The sequence below is a fragment of the Coregonus clupeaformis genome, chromosome 25 (assembly GCF_020615455.1).
Source record: "Coregonus clupeaformis isolate EN_2021a chromosome 25, ASM2061545v1, whole genome shotgun sequence".
Classification (NCBI taxonomy): domain Eukaryota; kingdom Metazoa; phylum Chordata; class Actinopteri; order Salmoniformes; family Salmonidae; genus Coregonus; species Coregonus clupeaformis.
This window is the reverse complement of record NC_059216.1, coordinates 26,808,559-26,829,504: the sequence shown is the minus strand read 5'-3', so window position 1 is coordinate 26,829,504 and position 20,946 is coordinate 26,808,559. Positions and strand designations below refer to the sequence as shown.

The 20,946-nt window shown below is 41.1% G+C and overlaps 2 protein-coding genes and 1 long non-coding RNA gene across 3 annotated transcripts; all 3 read right to left on the bottom strand.

The window, feature by feature from the left end:
• Positions 1–10,548: 10,548 nt before the first annotated feature.
• Positions 10,549–11,848, bottom strand: LOC123481866. Its single transcript, XM_045207425.1, has 5 exons — positions 11,629–11,848; positions 11,423–11,548; positions 11,053–11,193; positions 10,779–10,887; positions 10,549–10,673 (listed from the first exon to the last, which is right to left on the bottom strand). The coding sequence occupies exons 1-5, from the start codon at positions 11,776–11,778 to the stop codon at positions 10,549–10,551; spliced, it is 651 nt and encodes a 216-aa protein (XP_045063360.1). The 5' UTR covers positions 11,779–11,848.
• LOC121566655 lies at positions 11,849–14,088 on the bottom strand. Its single transcript, XM_045207424.1, has 6 exons — positions 14,005–14,088; positions 13,805–13,905; positions 13,506–13,681; positions 12,954–13,148; positions 12,558–12,644; positions 11,849–11,883 (listed from the first exon to the last, which is right to left on the bottom strand). Exons 1-6 carry the CDS (start codon positions 14,062–14,064, stop codon positions 11,849–11,851), a joined length of 654 nt encoding a protein of 217 aa, XP_045063359.1. The 5' UTR covers positions 14,065–14,088.
• Positions 14,089–14,096: 8 nt separating this feature from the next.
• Positions 14,097–15,321, bottom strand: LOC123481877. Its single transcript, XR_006657415.1, has 3 exons — positions 14,923–15,321; positions 14,439–14,645; positions 14,097–14,244 (listed from the first exon to the last, which is right to left on the bottom strand). It is a non-coding gene; the product is annotated as an uncharacterized LOC123481877 (long non-coding RNA).
• Between the last annotated feature and the right edge of the window lie 5,625 nt (positions 15,322–20,946).

Sequence of the window (20,946 nt, the reverse complement as noted above, 5' to 3'; positions counted from 1 at the left end):
AAAAGTCTTATTGAAAAATTATCTGAATGTTATTTAATTACCTTCAAATAACCTATAATTTATGTTCTCAAAATCTTTATAAAACCTCCCAGGAAAATGTTCAGGGAACCATAGTAAAACATTCTCAGAACCCCCTGCAACCTAAAAATGTAAGCTAAGGGTCTGTACTTTATTTATAATGAGGGATACCTGGAGACAATCGGATCTCTCTGAAATGAAAATGGATGGCCCTCCTTTCAGTAAAATCTATTTTTACCCGACCCTGAACGCTTGGAGAAAAAAACGACAAGTGACCCTCCCCTATACCCAGAATAATAATTAAAACATAAAGTGGATAGCAGAGAACATGCCTACCATTTACCCTCTGTCACGGTTCCCTAAAACAGAACCCAGAAGCAGACCAGGACAAGGAGAGTTGAACGAAGGTGAGTGTTTATTACAGATTCAAAAGGTGCAGAATAATCCAGGAGACGGAGCGGGTGGCGGAGATGAGTAGGTGGAGGTGAAGTGGCAGATTAAATGATGGCACGGCAGGGGTTGGGTGAAGGTTCCGGGAGAATGACTGTAGACAGAAAAAAACTGAGGTGAGTACAAGGCAGGTCAACAAGGTGCAAAACAACAAAAACTAACGCTAGTACTAAGAGGCTGATACGCTGACAAAACATACTGTTAATGGCTAACGATCCGGCAGGGAATGGATGTTAGGCCAGAGCCTAAGAAGGGTGATGATCAGGACCAGGTGTGCAGATTGCTGATGGGATGCAGGTGCGGAAATCAAGAGAGCTCCCCGGAGCGTTCCAGAACCCTCGGGAAACTGGAGATCACGAGCAGAAAAAACTAGTCCACCGACAGGACCCGACTCAGACTGCCGGGATCGTTACACCCTCACTACTAGGACAGACCAGAGCCTTAGATATGCAGTTTTAGAAACTGTTCTTCATTTTGTAAGCATTACATGGCAAAGTAGCCAGAAGTTTGTGGATCGAAGACCACCGCATACAAGGGTGAAAATATATCCATTATAATAAAAGCACTGCATGAATATATCATATTTGCAGTCTGAGAAAAAATGGCCTTTTATAAATGCAATTCTACATCATTTTACATGACTGTAGACAAGCAGAATATTTTTTATACTACAACAGAGCATGACAACAAATGAGCGCATGCTGCAGCAACGGAGACGTTTTGATTTCTATACAGGCTATTGTTAAAAAAGAGGATAGTCTAAGTTTGGAACCGTGCTAAAGTTGTTTATCAACTGTAAAAATGTAGCACAAAAGAACCAGTTACAACTGAATGTGGAGGCCATACTCCAAGACTGTTGGAAAAGCGTTCCAGGTGAAGCTGGTTGAGAGAATGCCAAGAGTGTGCAAAGCTGTCATCAAGGCAAAGCGTGGCTACTTTGAAGAATCTCAAATATAAAATATATTTTGATTTGTTTAACACTTTTTGGGTTACTACATGATTCCATATGTGTTATTTCATAGTTTTGATGTCATCACTATTATTCTACAATGTAGAAAACAGTAAAAATAAAGAAAAACCCTTGAATGAGTAGGTGTCCAAACGTTTGACTGGTACTGTATATAGATACACTAGCCTATTAGCCACGTTATTGCCCTTGCTAGTTTGATTGTATTGACATTCCCAGCCTTTGTTACATTCATCCAAAATATTGAGTCATTGAAACTGAAACAGTGCATCCTGAATGGAGGCAGCAAACAATGTACCAGGCCAGCTGTGATTTTCAACCTGAAAGCAATATTTTTGGGACTACCATGAAATGTATTGGTGAATTATATTAAATCGTGCATTGAACAGCATCCATCTATTCTGCCAACAATGCCTTAGCCTACTTTCAGCACCCATACGCTGCCGGTGTGGAAGAACTTGACTAGCCTGCACAGAGCCCTGACCTCAACCCCATCGAACACCTTTGGGATGAATTGGAACGCCGAATGCGAGGCAGGCCTAATCGCCCAACATCAGTGCCCGACCTCACTAATGCTCTTGTGGCTGAATGGAAGCAAGTCCCTGCAGCAATGTTCCAATATCTAGTGGAAAGCCTTCCCAGAAGAGTGGAGGATGTTATAGCAGCAAAGGGGGGACCAACTCCATGTTAATGCCCATGATTTTGGAATGAGATGTTTGACGAGCAGGGGTCCACATACCTTTGGTCGTGTAGTGTATTACTTTGCCCTGTGCTTCTCCGAGCATGCTCTTCGTGTAGCCTAGGCCTACAGAATATAGTATAGGCCAGCCTTTCTCAAACTTTTTTTTCTTCAACAGTCAGGCTGTTGCAGCAAAAGAGGAGAAGCTGATCTCACTTAAGTGTAGAATGAAAGGGGATTAACGTCTTCACTGCCATCTCAAAGAGTTGCGGTTATTCTCCCCTGCTGAACAGGAAGAATGTGGACAGGCTCATCTCATTAAAACGAGCGTGCAGGCCTTGGTCCCAGGACAGCTTCAATAGTTTATTATCAAGAACCGGTAACAAGCTGAGTATCTTCAGTGTTGGTGAACGAATTACGCATCCACTGCTTTCCCGGGCGTGGATTAGATTGCGAGGGGAAGTGATCCTCGATTTTGAGCAGAGTTTACTCAGATGTGACCCAATCAATTTACGAATGTGATCCGTTTATATATCACCCACGTCAGCCAGAGTTGAGAATAGGGGGAACACTATCCACTCGGCCTCTCCAAACGCCCAGCATTTTCTTGAAATCTGCAATTTTATCGTTTGCTTGGAAAATGTCCCTTACGCGTCCCTGCATGGATAGGTTGAGCAGCAGTATCGTTTTTTTGGGGGGGAAACTGATTACCTCAAAATAATTAAGTTAAGAAACTTAAATAGCTGAAGTGAACAGTACTACATTCATGAGTAATACAAATGCTGTTTTTGGAGTAAGGTATAATTAAATATAGTTATTCTACATAACTATGGAGGACTAAAAGTGCCACAATTAAATAAATAAATACACCATTAAATAATTACTTAAATGTGTCATTAATTAATTAAAATTAGAATTAAATACATAAATGTGTAATTAAATGTATCATTAATTAATTCAAATACCGATTCATTTTATGTAAAATACATATATAATTATTTCACTATTTACATTTACATTTCATGATCCTGCATTGCAGTGATTCATGAATTACTTAAAACTGTCAAACTGACCCATCAAAGTCAGTGGGGCGGGGCTAACGCGAATCTAGTCTGATCCATTGCTTTGGTCTGAAGTAGAGTAGGCCAACCTGGATAGAGACAATGGAGGATCTCCGTGAACTTTCCAGGGAGTTGGTTAGAGACATTTTAAACTTAGCAGAGGATGTAGAAGCAGGACCTGCTGACCCAGAGCATGTAGCTAGTAAAGCAGAGGAACTTATTGAAGTTGTTGGAGTCATTTCCGCACTTTCCGACGAAGATATCGACCACAGAGTGATTGCAAATCTAGAAGAAGTTGTCCACCGCTTCTCTGGTACCAGGGCACTTCAGGCCCAACACACACAGGGACCGGGCGTTTGGCGTTTGACATACCGAGTGCAGTTCTGGAGCATCAACTTCTTTGTGGAGTTCCCGCAGTTCAAATTGCAGCGATGTTCGGTGTGTCAAAGAGGACCATCAGGAGGCGCATGCAACAATACAGTTTAAGGTATTTACACTAAATTCATGAGTTTTCTGTTTATGAATTGCTGCTCTCATACACTCGGAAAGAATATGACGTTTAAGGTAACATTACTTGATGTTGTGTTTTTCTTGTTTGTACAGAAAGACAGATCTCTATTCAGCTGTGAATGATGAGGAGTTAGACCGTATTGTAAGTGAAATTCACAGAAGTCATCCAAACACCGGCTACAAGCTAATGCGTGGTCACCTGAATGCAAGAGGTGTGCATGTTCCAAGTGAGTAGATAATAATATGGGCATTATTTAAATGTATTTTTAATTTGGAGCTCTGCCCCTTTGAAAGGTGAAGGAAGCCCGCTTATGGAAAGACATCGCCTCTGAGATGTAGAATGTGTAGAAGAAATGTGAAGAGAAACACACATTTCAGGACGGCTGACTTGTATCATCAGGATAGACATGTCCTGTGATTTTTAGCCTCCTGTTTAATAGAGGTGGAACAATATCTGACAGTAATATTCTCAGCTGTCCGGATGTGCCCCTGCTGTAAAGGGTATAATATAATCATAGAAAAGCAAAATATCATAGGAGGCAAAAATCTCAGGTCATCTCTGTTCGAGCATGTGGTATCTATCTATCTATCTATCTATCTATCTATCTATCTATCTATCTATCTATCTATCTATCTATCTATCTATCTATCTATCTATCTATCTATCTATCTATCTATCTATCTATCTATCTATCTATCTATCTATCTATCTATATATGTGTGTATATATATGTATATGTGTATATATATGTATATGTGTATATATATGTATATATATGTGTGTATGTATATATATATATATAAATATATATATATATATATAAATATATGTATGTATGTATATATGTATGTATATGTATGTATGTATGTGTGTATATATATATATATATGTATATGCATATATAATTTTTATATATGTGTATATATATGTGTATGTATATATATATACATACATATATATACATATATATATATATATACATACATATATATACATACATATATATATATATATATATATACATATATATATATATATATATGTATGTATATATATATATATATGTATGTATATATATATATATATATATATATATATATATATATATATATATATATACATACATATATATATATATATATATATATATATATATATATATATATATGTATGTATGTATATGTACAATATCTGACAGTAAAGTACATTTTTGAAGCTGTGGTGGTTCTGTAATAGTTGACAGTTTTACACACATTATTTATTTTATTATGACACCACTATATCCTCAAAATAAGTAGCCAGTGAGTGTGTGGTTATTCATTTTAAATTCCTCCCCTCAGTCTCAAGACTGCAAGAGTCTTTACGCAGAGTCAATGCAGAGGGAGTCTACATGAGACTTCTGAGGCTGCGTGTATTAAGGCGACGGCAGTATTTTGTTCCTGGCCCAAACTCTTTGTGGCATATAGATGGCCACCATAAGCTTATCAGGTCAGTGATATTAGCAGATAAACAATGCATCTTTCTATATGTTTCATTACAATTGTTATACAATAAAGTTATATTTTTTCATGTGTTTGCAACAGGTGGAGATTTGTTGTCCACGGTGGGGTGGATGGATTCAGTCGTTTAGTGGTCTACCTGACTGTGGCCGGCAATAATAGAGCTCATACGGTCTTACAGAGCTTTATCGCCGCTGTTGAGCAGTATGGGCTGCCATCAAGGGTACGGTCTGACAAAGGGGGGAGAATGCAGATGTAGCAGAATTCATGATCAGAAGCAGAGGTACCGACAGGAATTCACACATCACAGGCAGAAGTGTCCACAATCAGCGGTAAAGAAATATGTTTGGCAACTAGGCTCACACAACTAACATACTAGTTGAATGTACTTTAGCATATGTCATAAATTAACAATTTCTCAATTTTATCCTAAACACAGAATAGAGAGGATGTGGAGAGATGTTTATGAACATGCCCTGGACCTCTTCTATCAGATCTTTACTTCATTGGAAGATCAGGAGACACTGAATCCAGACAATGAAGTCCATCTTTTCGCTCTGCACCGGATTTTCCTTCCACTGGTTCAGCAAAGCCTCGACTCTTTTCGAGATGCTTGGAACTTCCACGGTCTTAGAACTGAAAGGAATCAGTCACCACAGCAACTCTGGAGAAGTTACAGAGAGCAAGGCCCTGAGGAGGATCCTACTGAGGTTAACAATTAACTTTAAACACTTTCTTAAAATTGTTTCCCCAAAGGAATTATGGGAGAAAAAAATGGTGCTAAATGTGATACTTTAAATGAAACATTTACTATAGATTATTGTCTCTTTAAAATCTCCCGAGCTTTTAAAGATCAACCTGTGAGCTGTAGTTTCTACAGTGCATACTATGCAAAGCTGTATTATTTTAAAAAACTGAATAAGTAACATTTCATTTCTCACTGCCTTGGTGACCAAAAATAACAATCTTGTGTAAGGACATGTCAAACTAGTTTTAAGTACAAGACTGATTATGCTTGTCATCCATTCAGGTTCCTGAAGAATATGGGATCGATTGGAACGGACCTCACTGCCTTCATCGAGGCACTGTGTCAGTCCCCGAGGTTCAGCTGGCCCGTGAGCTCTCAGATGAAGAGGTTGCAATTTTGCCAGCTCCAGGAGTTTCTGTTACTGATGCACTTAGACTATATGTAGAGACTGTGGAAGTGTTATCAAGAATCTTAGACTGATGTCCAACCCATGTTTTTATTTGTTGTGTTAGAACAAGCAAGGAAAAACTGAAAGTTTACTTTCCTTTTAAAAGAAAGGAAAAAAAGCTGTTTCTTTGAAGCTTCCTGTCTCATTATGGTCCACAGAATGACTAACATGAATGCTGTACTGTTAGCACTGAAGGTGCAGAACAGTTTGATTTTAGTAAATGGAAGAAAAAAAGTCAACTACTGCACAGTGTGTTAATGTTTTCAAAGACACTGAACTTGTGTCAATTCATCTGAACTGTGTATGCATTGACATTAGGGCTGGGCAATATGGAGAAAATCAAATATCACATTTTTTTTTTAACACCTTGATGTCGATATTGCAACGATATTGTAAGGTTGACAATTGGTGCATTCACAAAATATCTTCCACATTTAGATTTCGGATAAATAACTATCATATTGTGGATATAATGACTAAGTGGTAAAAGGCAAATAATAGAACAGCTAGAACAGTCTGGTAAGTTCAGAAAATGACATCACTTTACTGTAATGCAGCCTTTGAAACCAGGAAAAGACTAAACTTACCATGTAACGATATTACACTTCTTCAAAATCTAATGGTGCTTTTCCATTACATGGTACCTACTCGCCTCGCCTCGCCTTTTTTGGTTTTCCATTACGAAAAAAAGTACCTGGTACCTGCTAACATATACTTTTTTTAGCACCTGCTCAGTCGAGGTTCCAAGCGAGCTGAGGCGAGCCGAGAAGGTGACGTGAAACCCTGCAGGCTGCTGATTGGTCGGAAAGAATCGTCACTGATCACTGCATTGCCAGCGACAGACAGCATTTTAAAATAGTTTAGCCAGTGTTGATAAAACAAGTTTACTGGAGAACGGAGACCAAGTAGAGACTTTTGGACAAGGTGGATAATTGTATAATATAAGGCAGTTTATTCAGAGGTAAAGATATCTGTAAATCGCGTGCACGGACCCGTTCGTCAACCTCGTAGGGAGATATCTGAGAGCGAGCCCCTAAACATTGTGTGCTGACATTTTATACAATAAAATAAAGTAGGTTGATTCTAGTAGTTCTGATCTTCTGATTGGTCCTGATGAGTTGGTCGAGGTCACCTCCATTGCATTGGCTCTGAGTCGGGTTCTCTGTCTTCAGATGTTCAGCCTAAGAGAAGGGGGTTTTTGTGTGTGTGTGTGCTTAACAATGATGATGTGTGTGTGTGTGTGTGTGCGTATGTGTGTGTGTGTGTGTGTGTGTGTGTATGTGTGTGTATGTTTAACAATGATGATGTGTGTGTGTGTGTGCGTGTGTATGTGTGTGTGTGTGTGTGTGTGTGTGTGTATGTGTGTGTATGTTTAACAATGATGATGTGTGTGTGTGTGTGTGTATATGTGTGTGTGTGTGTGGGTGTGTGTGTGTATGTCCTCAGAGCAAGAAGTCGTGAGTTGGGAGAACTGAGAGACCTATGGCGTGGGTGTTGTCCATAGCCACCTGCTGATAAGGCCGACAAGATAGAAGTCTTTGTGCATTGTATTAAATACAAAGGCCCAACACAAGATGGGTCATGCACAAGATTTTAGTCAGACCAAGCTATAACATTATATATATTTACTACGACAAATCCCTCTCTTCACGTCTCCCCAGAGACGTGACCAAGTAACAGTAAAGAAGGAAAACTTAAGACGTGACACAAGCTAACAGTGTAATTGGCAAAATAGGGAAAACTTTATCAGAAGATAAAGTTTTGATTCCCCCTCCTCACGTCTCACAAGAGACGTGACATAAAGCTGAAATGCTGCAATTTGGCAAAATAGGGAAAACTTTATCAGAAGATAAAGTTTTAATTCCCCCTCTTCACGTCTCACAAGAGACGTGACAAAAAGCTTAAATGCTATTCATCATCCAGATATCCTTGGTCAGCATCGTCAATAGCAAGCAAAGGAAACATCTGACCGTTATCTGCAGGATGTGGATCAATAGCGGTGGTTATAATCCTGGTTGTCAGCGTCCGTATGCATGGAATGCAACAGCATCCACAAAGCACTAGAATTGCAGCAAAATTGAGATGGATACAAGTATAGAAGAAACAAGCGTTTTATATTTACCAAACGCATCCATCCAAGAGTCCCACATTGAAGTGTCCACCCCTGAGTGGCTCTTCATCTTACCATTAAGAGTTCAGTAACCCTTCCAGGGCAATTATCAAACTGCCATCTGTGGCTGTATTGTTGGGAATAAAGGTACAACATTGTTCACCAAACATAGCACATACTCCTCCTTTTTCAGCCAGGAGCATGTCGACAGCAATACGATTTTGGAAAGCCATGAGAGAGGTTGCAGCCAACTGGCCATGCACCGCCTCAAAACCTTGTTGTGTCCAATTGCCTAATTTTAACATTAATGTATGCAGTTAATTCTATCGACGTTTTTATTAATAGTACAACAGTCAGCACCCAAAAGGACGAGCCCCCAAAAACTGTACTCCATGTACCCATGTTCAAGGACAGTTTCACAGACAACAAAGAGAGAGTGTTCTTATCAGCCTGTTATGTGAAACAATCCATATCAGTATAGTGCTCCTCATTAATGCATTCCTTCCAAGCTATTCATCACATACAGATCCAAAAAATAAAACCCAACAATTTTATGGTGTCACTCTAAACAGAGTATAATCACCCTTAAGAATAACAGGATATGGAAATTAAATCACAATTTTGTTGATAAAACAAGTTTACTGGAGAACGGAGACCAAGTAGAGACTTTTGGACAAGGTGGATAATTGTATAATATAAGGCAGTTTATTCAGAGGTAAAGATATCTGTAAATCGCGTGCACGGACCCGTTCGTCAACCTCGTAGGGAGATATCTGAGAGCGAGCCCCTAAACATTGTGTGCTGACATTTTATACAATAAAATAAAGTAGGTTGATTCTAGTAGTTCTGATCTTCTGATTGGTCCTGATGAGTTGGTCGAGGTCACCTCCATTGCATTGGCTCTGAGTCGGGTTCTCTGTCTTCAGATGTTCAGCCTAAGAGAAGGGGGTTTTTGTGTGTGTGTGTGCTTAACAATGATGATGTGTGTGTGTGTGTGTGTGTGCGTATGTGTGTGTGTGTGTGTGTGTATGTGTGTGTATGTTTAACAATGATGATGTGTGTGTGTGTGTGTGCGTGTGTGTGTGTGTGTGTGTGTGTGTGTGTGTGTGTATGTTTAACAATGATGATGTGTGTGTGTGTGTGTGTGTGTATATGTGTGTGTGGGTGTGGGTGTGTGTGTGTATGTCCTCAGAGCAAGAAGTCGTGAGTTGGGAGAACTGAGAGACCTATGGCGTGGGTGTTGTCCATAGCCACCTGCTGATAAGGCCGACAAGATAGAAGTCTTTGTGCATTGTATTAAATACAAAGGCCCAACACAAGATGGGTCATGCACAAGATTTTAGTCAGACCAAGCTATAACATTATATATATTTACTACGACACCAGCGGTGGTTTTTACTGCCGGAGGCTCCACGCAGAGCTTTCTCCGTAGCATACAAGTGGCCTGATGGTTATACTGGTGCGCTGGTGTGTGTAATGTGTGATGTGTGTGTGTCGAGTCGCCATATGTGTGTGTGTGTGTGTGTGTAGCTAGTGAGCGAGGGAGAAGTGAGAGAGTGACGGCGATTATCTCCGCAGCGAGTAGCGACTCTAGTCATATATATGTGAGAGAAACAAAGCGAGTAGCGACTCTAGAGTCATATATATGTGATCACGGTGGGAAATCTGGAGCAGTTAACGTTAACTATCTCTTTGATATCATGTTGTTCACGGAGACTGAGAACCAGGAAATGCGGCGGGGATTTGTCAATGGGAAAGCAAGCTACTAAGCCACGCCCACGGCAGTCGCTATGACGACCAGCCACGCTGAGGCAATCCTAAAATCTGCAATGGGAAACGGACGCACAGCGAGTCGAGGCGAGTCAAGTAGGTACTGGTAATGGAAAAGCACCTTAAGACGATATCTAGTCTTATATCACGATAGATATAATATTAAAATATTGCCCAGCCCTAATTGACGTCTGAAAAAACTTAAACAAGCCCAAATCCAGTACTTTTTATGGCAGCGACAAGTGCTTTCTCAAAGTCCATGTAGAGTTTGAAATGAGCTGGCAGCTTTAGGGTTTCAAAGCATGTGGAGGACGTAGGAAGGGTTCCCCAGAAATCTCCACTCTCAGTTCAGGAGGAAGCATCTCCCAGCCAACCCAGAATGTCAGCAGCTGGGCCAGGGTACCTGATGAAGCTAAAAGTCATAAAATGGATTAAAGACATTTAGTTCAACTGTAATTGATCATATCTATCCATGAGACATAGAAGCATTTGTAAAGAGAGAAAATAAGGTTTATACCTGTTTCAATGAACATCCTTAGAAAGCCAGTGATGCGGCAGGTGGTGTCTAAGTCAAAGTCTTCATCATCACTGTCCTCAACTGGCCATGTGATTTTTTCTAGGAGCATCTTAAAGAAAACAAAAATTGTAATTTAAAAAAAGGGAGAACTTATTTTGGTGAAGGACTATGCAGATCAAATTCTTAGAAAATGGAAAAATATCCATCTCAGTCATTGAAAATACAAGTAAATTCATCAAGTTAAGTCACAAATATAACTAAATTACTGACTTACCTGGGGTGTGAACTGCATTTCAGCCATTTTGGGGAAAAGAAGTGGTACAACATCCGGCCTAGATGTCAGCAGGGGCCATACCATCACATCTTTCAGTCCCTTTCTCAACTGTTTAATTTGGCGCATGGTCCTCCCAACGACCTAAGAGACAGACCGACCCATATTACAGCCCAAATCCTTAACCCAAATTTGACAAAAGTTGGCACAGTAGGAAAAATGTTAATAAACACAATAAAGTGCTTTATAAAAATCCATTAAAACTCTAGTACTTAAACTCTCGTGTTAACATAACAAGCCAGGGTTCACAACACATTCTATAATTTCAACAAGTACAGCGATGAATTCTGTCACTTAACCAGCAGGAACTCACTGCATGGAGTAGAAGTTTGTTATGTAGCCATCTCCGATTTGTTTTGGTGACTGCCGGAAGATCCCAAGACATGGAAAGATCTGAAACTGTGTCCTTCTGTTCCGGTGTAAGATCTTCATGTTCAAGCTAGAATTAAGACCATACAAGTTATTATATCTGCCCAAGCAATATTGTTTACATGGCAAAGTTTCTTTTAGGTTACATACCAGTTCTATGATGCTCCTGATGTGCAGATCAGGACAGTCTTCTGTAACAACAGTAGCCATTTCAGGGTCCCCATTGAACAGTACATGAATTACAGCAGGACTTAGTCCTGTGACATGGGGACCATCATGCAGAAAGGTGTGGCCCAACATCCTTCCTGCAACCCGGAAGAGGTTGCTTTCAATAAGTGCCTCTGATGCTGCTGGAACAAGATGGTCAGGTTCACCCCTCAAATAGCAGTGTTCGGCCCATTCCTCCTGTAAAGTACCAAGAGAGCAGGGAATAAAGTCACAACAATTAACCTCTTAAATACATTAAATAAAAATGTATGATAGATAGATAGATAGATAGATAGATAGATAGATAGATAGGATTACATCATACTAGTGGCGATTACTTGGCCTGTGGTATTGCTGCTTGTAGAATTCACTTAAACCAAATTGTAGCCTACTCCAAAATGACTTACAGAAGGACCCCAAACCACTTCAAATTCAATTCCCCTGTATACCCTACTACAGACTTACCTGACACAAAACATTGCCCACCGGCCCTCCGCTAAACAGCACATATCCGCGTTCATCAACCACCAGAACGTACGTGTACGCGTGTGTGTGTGTGCGCGCGCATAGAGAGAGGCGGTGTAGAGTGAGTCACGACACAAACAGGTGCTCAGTCAGCGTTGCATGCAGTGTGAGAATGGCAAGCAGCAAGAGCGGCAAAAGCCAATGTGTGCTTCTTTTACCTATATATGTAACGCTATCTTTGCGTTTATCCAAACGTCATCAAACTTGGCACTGCACTTACTCGTGACCAGAGCAAGACACCTGTCAAGTTTGAAATCCATCGGACTAACTGAGAGACATGCGCTACAGACAGACATTTCTGCAATTTATAGATGGATTAACCTTCAAAAAATTAGTAAGATACTTACCAAGATCTAGACTGAATCCAAACTGGAGTTTGGATATGATTGTTGTCATAAAGTACCGCATCACTCCCTCTCCGATAGCAACATCACCTGAAATAAAATACTGATAATAACACTGGAAAAAAAGTGGCGCCTAATACAGGTAACTGGATTTGGTAACATTTAACAAGAAAGGGAGAAAAACTTCTATTGGCTGTAATTCTAGAATAGCATCCTTAATATTGATTATTCCAGATAACAAGAGTATATTGTGCACAATATTCACATACATACATATAACATTTTTATCAATTATATAATTTTGTGCATTCCATTCTCCCATTTAACAATTCCATATAAGCTACTTGAGTGGTATAAACTGTACTGATGTATTTATATTATAAATGTTATATTACTTACCAACCAGAGTACAATGAAGTGGACATGCCCATTCTTGCTGCTGTTTATATAATAAGAGAAGCTCCCGTTCCCTGTCCTCTTCAGAGTCCCTTACATCCATCTTCATTCTAAGTGGTTTCCCAGTTGCATGTTCCCTTAGCAGATTCTCTTTGAAAACTTTGGCAGCTTGAGTGGGTTCTTTAATAAGCTTCCATTCTAAACAAACAACAACAATAAAGTTATCTATTACAGAGAGACATATTGTGAGTTGGCATGTTACCTGCATATACAGATATCCTCTCACTCTACAGAACAGGAGGAAAATTCTGTTCATTTCACTGACAAAACGTGAGACCCAACATCTTCAGAACCTGTCACAACGCTGAGTTGACATAAAAACAGCACTACTAAACAACTACAACTAAATATTAGAAAAATAGAAAAACCCAGTTGCATGTTATTAATTGTCTGTAACTGTATTATCTTATCTAATTATATCCTACAGGTGTTATCTTTCTATTAACTTTTCAGTTACACACAATCTTATAGCAACACTATTGTGATGACACAAACCACTGTCTGTTTCTTTGCGATCCAACTCCTCGTTGACAATCACTGCCGGTACTACTGCACTCTCAGCTGATGTTTCAGGCCTCACTGGAACACTGTCACTGACTAGGGCTGTCTCACTATCATTTTCTTCACTTTGGCCTCCCTCTTGTTCTCTTTCTGATTCCTGCATGGGTGTCCTTGAAGTTAACACAATTGAAATGATGGTCATACTCGCTTATTTGTGTGCACAACAATAAGAGAGACATATTCCCAAAGAAAATAAATTATGCTACCCTTGCATTGCTTTAAGAAGTACATACCCATTGCAGCTCAATCTGTGCAGCTTCATCTCTGAAAAGGGAACTTCCTTCTGACAAGTGATGCAGGGGATGACTGGACCAGAGGCAGGACGTGAGCTCTCCTAACAACAACAACAAATGGCTTTTAATTAATGATTAAAAGTCACCAGTAATCTTTGTTTTGATTATGTATTAAACTAAGTCTCTGTAAATGTATGTACACAATCTAAGGGTAGATCCTGTTGAAGTGGACGTATGTAGATTGTAGCCTGTCCAATCATCGTCGATGGATCTTTCAGATAGGCAAGGGGTGTATCCAGTGCTGGGACACTGAAGCAACGCAAGATTTCGACTGCGAGTAGATCCTACAAGTTTTAGAAATTCAAAGCCTCCCCCTTGTTGGAGCTTCGGAAACACTTCCATCAGTTTATTTGTTATAACCATGGGATCGTGGTCATTCCCTGAAGAAAAAAACAAAACAAAATCATAACTCACCTCACCTTAAATTAAGCAAATAAGCCTGTGATAACTATTATTGACACTATGAACACCAATTAAGTTTGAGTCACTATAAAAAGAAATGCAAATAATTTCAACAAGCCACAGACAGTACAAACTTTTTTTACTTTTGGTAAATGCCTAGTTTCGCACTGACCTGAAAATGTTACTTTTTGCTCTCCAAGTCCTGAAGTAAGAAGTTCAGCTTTAAACAGTACGCTTGGAATTTTATCCGCATTGTGGTCAGCCAAACAACAGACAGTGTGTGTGTAGCTTCTTCGGCTAACTTGGACTTGTGCTGGTCGTCTCGTCATATTCCTTCTGGCTCCAATGTTATATGGCGCAAAGAGCCTTGCTACCTCCGCTGCAACACAGAAAAACGTAACAGCTCAATGGTCACCAGTCAGCTAAAACAGCCTCTACTTCTATCTTGGGATGCTCAAGCCAGCTAACACCATTTAGCCGATTAGCGAACTAGCTAGGTTTATGCTTCCCCCCCCATTAACAATAAACGTGTCACGCACGAAGCATCATAATACCGCATGCAAATACATGTTCGAGTCGATCTAATTTAACCTACACGTGTGTCCCGAATCATTAAATAGTAGCACACCTGGCTAACATGAAATTACTTAGCTTACCTTGGACAGGTGTACGTGATTGAGCGGCCGGTATCTGCTGTGACTGAGCTGCCGGAGTCACCGGTGCCGCGGGAGCCGTTGGACTTCTGCTCAGAGCTTCCTCAATCAAATTCGCTGCTTCTCTCAGCAGCTCCGGGCAACTTTTAGACATTTTGTCCTGCACCTCACACAGCGTCTCAACATTGGGGCTAGCAGGACCGAGTCTTCTCTTGATTTTTAGCCGTTGCAATGAAAGTTCTGTTTAACCGTGTAACTAAACCAACGTAGAGGTGAATAGCGCCACCCAGTGTATTGGAATGTGTTCAGTAGCTCTGCATCAATCCATTATCCGGAATTGATTTGTCTTGGCTTGATGCAGAGGGTAACCAATCAGGCGTTAGGTTCCGCCTACCAACTTTTGATGGGTCAGTTTGACAGTTTTAAGTAATTCAGGAAGCACTCCAACGCAGGACCATGAAATGTAAATGTAAATAGTGAAATTATTATATATGTATTTTACATAAAATGAATCGGTATTTGAATTAATTAATGACACATTTAATAACACATTTATGTATTTAATTCTAATTTTAATTAATTAATGACACATTTAAGTAATTATTTAATGGTGTATTTATTTATTTAATTGTGGCACTTTTAGTCCTCCATACATAACAAACACTAGTTAAATTAAATCAATATGGTGAAGTGAACATGACAATCTTTTTAAGTCAGTCACTTAATAAGTACAGTGCCTTCAGAAAGTATTCAGACCCCTTGACTTTTTCCACATTTTGTTACTTTACAGCCTTATTCTAAAATGGATTAAATCAAACATTTTCCTCAGCAATCTACACACAATACCCCATAATGACAAAGTGAAAACAGGTTTTTAGAATTTTGTTAATCTATTAAAAATCAAAAACAGAAATACCTTATTTACTTAAGTATTCAGACCCTTTGCTATGAGACTCTAAATTGAGCTCAGGTGAATCCTGTTTCCATTGATCATCCGTGATGTTTCTACAACTTGATTGGAGTCCACCTGTGGTCAATTCAATTGATTGGACATGATTTGGAAAGACACACACCTGTCTATATAAAGGTCCCACAGTTGACAATGCATGTCAGAGCAAAAACCAAGCCATGAGGTCGAAGGAATTGTCCGTAGAGCTCCGAAACAGGATTGTGTCGAGGCACAGATCTGGGGAAGGTTACCAAAAAATGTCTGCAGCATAGAAGGTCCCCAAGAACACAGTGGCCTCCATCATTCTTAAATGGAAGAAGATTGGAACCACCAACACTCTTCCTAGAGCTGGCCCCCCTGCCAAACTGAGCAATCGGGGGAGAAGGGCCTTGGTCAGGGAGGTGACCAAGAACCCGATGGTCACTCTGACAGAGTTCTAGAGTTCCTCTGTGGAGATGGGAGAACCTTCCAGACGGACAACCATCTCTGCAGCACTCCACCAATCAGGCCTTTATGGTAGAGTGGCCAGACAGAAGCCACTCCTCAGTAAAAGTCACATGACAGCCTGCTTGGAGTTTGCCAAAAGGCACCTAAAGGACTCTCAGACCATGAGAAACAAGATTCTCTGGTCTGATGAAACCAAGATTGAACTCTTTGGCCTGAATGCCAAGCGTCACATCTGGAGGAAACCTGGCACCATCCATACGGTGAAGCATGGTGGTGGCAGCATCATGCTGTGGGGATGTATTTCTGTAGCAGGGACTGGGAGACTTGTCAGGATCGAGGGAAAGATGAACGGAGCAAAGTACAGAGAGATCCTTAATGAAAACCTGCTCCAGAGCGCTCAGGACCTCAGACTGGGGTTGAAGGTTCACCTTCCAATACGACAACGACCCTAAGCACACAGCCAAGACAACGCTGGAGAGGCTTCGGAACAAGTCTCTGAATGTCCTTGAGTGGCCCAGCCAGAGCCCGGACTTTAACCCGATCAAACATCTCTGGAGAGACCTGAAAATAGAGTGTGATGCGTAAAAGAGATATGGGCTGTTGACAAAATCCTGTCGTGATTCATGTAGAATGGACTGAATCTTAAGAAATAAAGAGGCTAAATTCTTATTGCGCCGAGACAAAAGCAGAACGTTGTCAGGCTCTCTGCAACATGCGTATGACTGCATGTGCATTTGTTAAGACAGCATACACACAAACCACAGCCACTTTACTAATTCATGCACTTAGTGAACCAATTTAGCTAACGTTACTGTACACTGCACTGGCTAGGTTGACGTTAGCTAGCTAGCTAGGTATCTAGTCTAGCGAATGTGTGTTTTTGAACCCATGTTTCAGAAAATAATATATATTAGTAGGTTTGACAACCTCTATGAAGTATTCTATAATTATGCAGGAAAAAATTTAAAGATTTTACTTACCGTGACAATCCGCACTGTCAGGTTGTCACAATCGTTGAGAGACGGGTCAAACCAAGGTGCAGCGTGAAAAGTAAACATGTTTATTAAACTCAATGTAACGTGACGTCCTCAGGCTATACACATACAAGCCTAACACGGAACAAGATTCCACAACTAAGGTAGGCAAACAGGCTACTTAAGTATGATCCCCAATCAGAGACAACGAGCGACAGCTGTCTCTGATTGGGAATCACACCCGGCCAAACATAGAAACAACACATCTAGATCCTAAACATAGAAATTCTAACATAGATCCTCACAACCTGACCAAACCAACTAAAGACAACCAGCCTCTCAAGGCCAGGGCGTGACACAGGTTCAGGTCCTTTCCCTCTTCTATGCGATTAAACATGTTCTCTGGTCACTCACTCAACAGCCAAGGCAACTGAACTTTTTATAGACTCTCGCGCTCAGCTGGCATCTGATTGGCTCACTTGCTAAGTGCGTGTAGGCTGCACAGCAGGGCTAGGCGTGTGTGTTTGGTGTAGCTATACTTAGTCATGGCAACACAATTTGTTTACTAGGGCATGCATAGTTCAGTGCATTGCGCAAGTAGGCCTACGGCAAGGATTTATTTGAGTCAAATATGCTGCAGACCACAAAAAAACACCAATCATATTCAAGACAAATATGCTGCAGACCAGCAAGCATTTCTCCATGGACCGGCGCCAGGCCACGGACCGGGGTTTGAGAAAGGCTGGTATAGGCTATGGATCATTTTATTGAGACCACACTAGGCACACTTGATATTGCTCGCCCAGCAGAGAATCAGGGATGAGGGGCATCATCGGGCACACATGAGATACTATAATAAGCAACTCATTCTTAAACCCTGAGGAATATTTCCTTTAATTGATTACAAATTACATGCCCCTCCCCTGGACTAAAAAAAGTATATACTAAACCCTCCCCCTGACTGAAATTGTAAAAGGATGACCATTCCCCATTTTCCTGCGGGTAACTATTGTGTAAATTTCGACCTCTCCCTAACAGGCAACATTTTCACTTCCGTTCTCAGAATGTTTTAAAAAACGTTGGGTTTTATTTCGTTTCCAGGACCAATGGGAAACCAAAAATGTAAGTTTCCACAACTTCCAAGGAACCAAATGTGCAAGCTGGAAAAGTTTAACAAAGGACTCTAATACGAAATTGCGTTGATTCCCGCCATTCGTTCATTTTGGTACAGCGTGTCACCATATCTGATTATCAGCTGTTGTCAAACACAATATTCTCTTCCTCAATAGTGTGCAGCGAATTCCACTAGATGAAAAGCCAAAATGAGTATGACATCTTGGCATTTAAAGCATACAAAATGTTAGAAATGTCACATACTATAAAATGTTATATTTTCGCATACCTGAAACAACCACTATTTAGAACTCAAGTATGGGTATTCGGAAACAGCCACTGTATACAATACAAAACATAGAGACAATGTAAAATGTCATAGTTCTGTTTATAGTTCTATTATCTATCTGCATCTATATGTGCATGTATTGTATAAGCGCTATACAAATAAAGTTATTAATATTATTATTGTGTTATTTTTATCGCGCAATAGAGAGAGGTCATTGGGAGTCTTATTATAGGAGGCTTGGTATGGGCCCCAGGATATCTGGAGTGTGCTCACAAGGACACAAGGCCATGCCTCCTAAACTCATTTCCTAGCTTACGCTCAATCGCTATGGGGACCCACTCAGGGACAAGCGTTTGCTGTTTGCTTACTGCTCATGTGTGCTTACTGCTCACACGCACACACACGCCCTCTCTCACTCTCCCTCAAAGCCCTGCCCACCTCAAAGGTGACCAGGGCACTGCACCATAGCAAGCTGCATCATTACATTGCCCCCCCCCACTGTCACTGTACCTTTACAGAGGTAGGACCAGAGTGTGAATTATAGCATGACCAAAAAAATCACGGGACCTCCTATGTAATGGTACAGTGACGGTGGGGGGGCACCGTTACATAGGAGGTCCCGTATCGGCAGGATAGAACAGCAGCCTCTGGTAAGACAAGGGGTGGCGGTCTATGTATATTTGTAAACAACAGCTGGTGCACGATATCTAAGGAAGTCTCAAGGTTTAGCTCGCCTGAGGTAGAGTATCTCATGATAAGCTGTAGATCACACTATCTACCAAGAGAGTTTTCATCTATATTATTCGTGGCTGTCTATTTAGCACCACAAACCGATGCTGGCACTAAGACCGCACTCAATTAACTGTATACGGCCATAAGCAAACAGCAAAACATCAGTTTTACCTAATTTCTACCAGCATGTTAAATGTGAAAAAAACTCTAGACCACCTTTACTCCACACACAGAGCTCTCCCTTGCCCTCCATTTGTCAAAATCTGACCATAATTCTATCCTCCTGATTCATGCTTACAAGCAATAACTAAAGCAGGAAGCACCAGTGACTCGGTCAATAAAAAAGTGGTCAGATGAAGCAGATGCTAAGCTACAGGACTGTTTTGCTAGCACAGATTGGAATATGTTCCGGGATTCTTCCGATGGCATTGAGGAGTACACCACATCAGTCACTGGCTTCATCAATAAATGCATCGATGACGTCGTCCCCAGAGTGACTGTACGTACATACCTCAACCAGAAGCCATATATTTTAGGTAATATCCGCACTGAGCTAAAGGGTAGAGCTGACGCTTTCAAGGAGCGGGACTCTAACCCGGAAGCTTATAAGAAATCCCGCTATGTCCGCCGACGAACCTTCAAACAGGCAAAGCGTCAATACAGGACTAAGATCGAATCATACTACACCGGCTCCAATGCTTGTCGGATGTGGTAGGGCTTGCAAACTATTACAGACTACAAAGGGAAGCACAGCCGCGAGCTGCCCAGAGACACAAGCCTACCAGACGAGCTAAATTACTTCTACGCTCGCTTCGAGGCAAGTAACACTGAAACATGCATGAGAGCATCATCTGTTCCGGATTACTGTGTGATCACGCTCTCCGTAGCCGATGTGAGTAAGACCTTTAAACAGGTCAACATTCACAAGGCCGCAGGGCCAGACGGATTACCAGGACGTGTACTCCGAGCATGCGCTGACCAACTGGCAAGTGTCTTCACTGACATTTTCAACCTCTCCCTGTCTGAGTCTGTAATACCAACATGTTTCAAGCAGACCACCATAGTCCCTGTGCCCAAGAACACTAAGGTAACCTGCCTAAATGAATACCGACCCTAGACCCACTCCAATTTGCATATCGCCCCAACAGATCCACAGATGATGCAATCTGTATTGCGCTCCACACTGCCCTTTCACACCTGGACAAAAGGAACACCTATGTGAGAATGCTATTCATTGACTACAGATCAGCGTTCAACACCATAGTGCCCTCAAAGCTCATCACTAAGCTAAGGACCCTGGGACTAAACACCTCCCTCTGCAACTGGATCCTGGACTTCCTGACGGGCCGCCCCAAGGTGGTAAGGGCAGGTAACAACACATCCGCCACGCTGATCCTCAACACGGGAGCCCCTCAGGGGTGCGTGCTCAGTCCCCTCCTGTACTCCCTGTTCACTCATGACTGCATGGCCAGGCACGACTCACACACCATCATTAAGTTTGCCGATGACACAACAGTGGTAGG